Source organism: Limulus polyphemus, unplaced genomic scaffold (assembly GCF_000517525.1).
Source record: "Limulus polyphemus unplaced genomic scaffold, Limulus_polyphemus-2.1.2 Scaffold2594, whole genome shotgun sequence".
Lineage (NCBI taxonomy): Eukaryota > Metazoa > Arthropoda > Merostomata > Xiphosura > Limulidae > Limulus > Limulus polyphemus.
This window is the reverse complement of record NW_013668204.1, coordinates 85,630-90,721: the sequence shown is the minus strand read 5'-3', so window position 1 is coordinate 90,721 and position 5,092 is coordinate 85,630. Positions and strand designations below refer to the sequence as shown.

Sequence of the window (5,092 nt, the reverse complement as noted above, 5' to 3'; positions counted from 1 at the left end):
TGGAAACGTTCTTTATGTCTGGAATTTCTTGTTTTATTACTTAAATTACCAACAGGAAAAAAATTATCTTTAAAAAAAATAATAATGATCATGGTTCTAAAGAAAATAAATGATAAATGAACGAAATTAAGGTTTAAAGTTAGAATAAGAATAATTAATAAGAAAAATGTGTCAATACAATTTATAATTATGTATTAGAAATTTATAATCAAATTTCAATAAGTTTGTAACACAAATAAATACCTGCTGAATATAAAAGGATATGACATTATTAATGCCATATTTTCATTCGTTGTTGATAATTTAAAACAAAACTAAAAATGCTGAGAAATACATTAATATTACGTAGCAAACCCTAAAAAAAACACATATTTTCAATACTACAAAACCAATAAAGAGACTTGAGATAGTTATTCTTTTTTTTTCTGAAAAAGTGTCCTGTTTCTTCCCATTTTACGACTTCAACAATAGAGTGTTGAGTGGGACGTGTTAAAGTGAATTTCTCGTTCTATTATGATTGGTTTTTCTGCGGGTTTTCAATCACCTGCCCAATCACAGCAAAGAGAATACCTGGAGGCAGGAATTGAAAAGCTACGAAGAAGTAACTGTGCAGTCCCTTTCTCGAGCAGGTGTGCTCTGTGTTGTATGTCACGAGTGTAATCTGTTTCACAATGACCATGGTGAACGGTATGAGCAGCTCCACTAATCCCGGCGGTTGCGGGCCGGGAAGCGAAAACAAAGATCACATCAAGCGGCCCATGAATGCTTTCATGGTCTGGTCCCGCGCCCAGCGCCGTAAAATTGCTTTGGATAATCCGAAGATGCACAACTCCGAAATTAGCAAGAGACTGGGAGCAGACTGGAAACAACTATCCGAGAATGAAAAGCGGCCTTTCATCGATGAAGCCAAGCGGCTGAGAGAGCAACACATGCGGGAGCACCCTGACTACAAGTACCGGCCACGCAGGAAGCTCAAGACACAGGTAAATAATCCAGAAAATTACCCGTTTTCTCTATCCTACCTTCCAGAACACATAGATCCGCGAGCTTACATTGCTTCTGCGACCATGCAACACGCAGCTACTGGCTATTCAGAAAAGCAGCAGATGGCAGCAGCCGCCATGCAAACTCCATCTTTCTCTCCTTACTCCATTGGTGCTTCGATTTGTACACCTCTGACACTTTCCGAATCTGCGTCCAATTTTGCTAAGATTAACACTGGCACTGTACAACCCCAGAATGCTATCTACAAAAATGAACCCATAGTTAGCAATTCAACAAGGTCAGCCGCTGGTTCCATCTATGGGTCAACAGGATTCTACCCACCACGACTATCAATTTTGAACTCTCCGATGAACGGTGTGTCGAACAGTCAGGTTTCAGCTCCCTACGCTGAATCAGGTTATGTGTCAACTTATGGCTATGGTTTGGCAGGGTATGCCCCATCAAATGATTCGCAACGTCGAAATCTCTCACCATTGTTCTAGACTGTATTATATAAAGTTATCCATCTTCCTCTGACTTGTAATAGCAACTACGTGGTGGACCGGAAAGTCACTCCTTGTGCAACAGAAATGATTGCATCTTCCGAATGAAGCACGTGCAAGATTCTCTCCATTGTACCTACTGAAGTATGGATAAATGTCAGTAGTTACGTTATATAATTAATAAATTACGAAAAAGTAATAAATATACTGTTAATATTTCTTACGGTGCTACATTTTGGTTTCATGTGCCATTATTTCACAGGGGAAACTAATTATTCCCGTTCATACTACGTTACTCCCCAGGTAGGTATCTATAACAGATGGCATACTCCCAACAGATTAATAAGAGTTTTACGTTTAAACTGTTACCTTCTCAACCTTAAATGTACCTGAAAAAAGACAAGTTTGAGCACAGTCTATGGAAAAGTGATTGTATATAACTATAAGTTACTTACATTAATTAGAAAATGTTTAAAATATACATGATTTTCCGAGTATTGCTTCTGGAATCGTAAATGTGTATCAGTATGTTGTATTTTGATGTTCTCATAAAAGCCAAAGATTGTGATAATTAATTGGAAAACGAGTTATCGCTCTAATTACGTATATACATGTATGCACGTGATATATATACTGTTTGCACGTATAAAAGGTGATCACAACATATTTTTTGTATATAGTTGATTTGTATATTTGTTCATTATTTGATGTGATTATACGCGTAATTTGCCTTGTTTCAAAATTGTACATCAATAAAGTGAGCATGTTGTACGTTTGAAAACATTGTTATTATATTGACTGTTTCTTTGTGGGAGAAACACACACATAAGATGATAACTGATATATTACAATATTCATTGTTGCATTCAAAAATCTATACCAGCCCATAGCGTAATTTTTAAAACGTATTAATATTTTCCATAGATAGCTTCAAATTTGAAGGATCGCTATAAATATCATTAGTTAATTCAGCAATTTCTTCTGCAAGAAGAATATTTAACAAGAAACAAATAAAATAAAACAAGAGCGTTTTACGAAAGCGTCAGTGATTTACCTTAATTTTTCTGTTTATTCATACATGAATCCATAACAATCTACCATAGTTTATATTGTTTGATAATAGCCAGACAGAAGAGAAATCATGATTTAAAGAAATCCGCTAACTCGACAACTTTTAGAAATGAGACTGGTCTTTGGAAAGAACTTTCTTCGATTTGTGAAATTTTTCACTCCACATACTCTTTTATATTATGTGTCAGTTCAGTTAAGATACATCACAAGACATTTAAGAATATCTAAATGGGCCTTTTAATTCAGACAAAGGTAATAAACTACGAATGTTTTCTCAATTGCAGTATATTCACATTCAACATATCAAAGAGCTGTAAACGTGACTTACGCATATAATCCAAGTTTGTACTGAAGAGTGAAAATGGCAATATAACAGCAATGTAAATCATTTAAATAAAAGTAAGCTGAATGTATCTATTAGTGTGGCCTACAAATTCAAGCTTCTATTTAAATGTTATCAGAAAAGAATGGATTTTATTTACAGTGAAACAATGGAAAACATTGATTACATCAAATATATATATGTATATATATACAGACTGTGTCTTCCATGGGAACTTTACACTTAAGGACTCGCACAAGTAGTATTAGTAAAACTTGGTATATAAAAACTATTAAATATACTAAAGTCATGCAGTGAGCCATTATGATTTTAATATGACATATTTTAGCGGATGTAGTAGCTCGCCGAGATTTTATTTCGATAACACTTCTTTGGTAAAATCACTCATCGCTCAATTAACAGGCATTGTTTAAGGGTTTTAAACTGAATGTTTCATTAGGTCGGCTTTGCTTATTTATGAATTTTGATATAACTTAAGATATGTTATGTACAGAAGGCCTATATACAGAACTATTGTGCACGATAGATAAACGCAGGAATCACGAAATATTTTTACAGTTAATAAAATGCAAGTAGCTATTTAGAGATTTAAATCATGACAGAATTGCACCACGATAGATAAAGAATATCAAAAAAGAGTATCGAAAAGCCATTTTATTCGCTTTTATAAAACAGTTAGCAAGAGAATCCGCCTCCGTGGTAAGAGTAATATCGTGGATATACAGACTGTAAGTAGCTTTTGAACATAACGAAATTAAGTAATGTTACAACAGCGAAAGTCACGTGACTCTGGTAACACGTCATGAGTTTCTAGAAGGATCAAGACTTTTCCTGGCAACTCTAGTCTTTTCTAGGCGCCCTCTATTTTAGTATATAAGCCCGGCAAATAAAGCGGAGATAATAATTGCAGATAGAGAGATATAGAGACAGATAACTGAGTCAAGCGAGCGGTAGTGACCTTAAGTAAAGTGCGCGAATCGTTGTGAATTATAGCATGTGTTTAAGTTAAAGTTACTGTGAAAATTAAGTGTATTGCAATATTGTATTGAGAAAGAATAAACTAGTTTTATTTAAGAAAGGACTTGCATCGCTGAAGTTCTTTGGAAATAATTTTTACGGGAAATTAACAAACAAACAGAGATGTTCTAGCGTCTAAGAACTGCTGTAGTCTCTCTTCTTGTTTCTTTTCTCGTTCTTCTTGTTTATTTTCTTTTTCCTCCAACAACTGCTATAATCTCTCTTGTTTATTTTGCTGTTCGAGCTGCACTGTTGCAGGTTTTCTTACCACTGCTATTATCTCTTTTCTTGTTTCTTTTCTTTTTTCTCTAGCGTCTAAGAACTGCTGTAGTCTCTCTTCTTGTTTCTTTTCTTGTTTTTTTTTCAACCCACTTCTGACACCAATTTGTTGAAAAAGAAAAGAAACAAGAAGAGAGACAACGGCAGTGGCAAGTAAACCTGCAACAGTGGCAGCTCGAACAGCAAAATAAACAAGAGAGACTACAGCAGTGGTTGAAGGAGAAAGAAAATGAACAAGAAGAAAGTCTCCAACAGTTGAGAGAAAGCCAGCACACACAAACGGAAAAGATTAGTAAATTTCAAAGTGAATTAAATACATTAAAGGATGGTTCACTGTCTTTTACACAAGGAGGATATATTAGCCATGGACCTAATCAGCCTCAGACAACGGGAAACCCCTTCCAGTCCCACAGCTAAACCCTAATGCATATATCTTCAGTCCTATCAGAAGTCACATTCCAGACATCAGTGTCAGCAATAGTGGTGATCTAATACGAAGGAAGCCACAGGAATTCTATGGGAAAGCACCATGGGAGGCATATAGAGCACAATTTGAGCTCTTGGCAAAAATGAATGGATGGACAGAGGAGCAGAAAGCAGTGTGTGATTGGCCAACACCAGACAATGTGGGAGAGTTAAGAAGTTTCTTGGGACTCTGTACCTATTACCTGAAGTTTGCAACTATAGCTGCTCCACTACATGATTTAACAAAAAAAGGCCAGAAGTTTGAATGGACAGTTTCTTGCCAGCATGCTTTCAAGACACTGAAAGAAAAATTGGCCTCAGCTCTATTTTTAAAGCTTTCAAATCACTCACTGCGTACATACTGGATTGTGATGCTAGTAATGTCGGAATTGGAGGAGTTTTGTCTCAGAAAGTGGGTGAAAACGAACAT

The 5,092-nt window shown here is 35.6% G+C and overlaps 1 protein-coding gene across 1 annotated transcript; it reads left to right on the top strand.

Annotated features, from left to right (window-relative positions):
- The first annotated feature begins 671 nt into the window (after nt 1-671).
- Nucleotides 672-1,487, top strand: LOC106467383 (transcription factor Sox-14-like). The gene has a single exon (XM_013927734.1). The coding sequence runs from the start codon at nt 672-674 to the stop codon at nt 1,485-1,487; it is 816 nt and encodes a 271-aa protein (XP_013783188.1).
- Nucleotides 1,488-5,092: the final 3,605 nt, after the last annotated feature.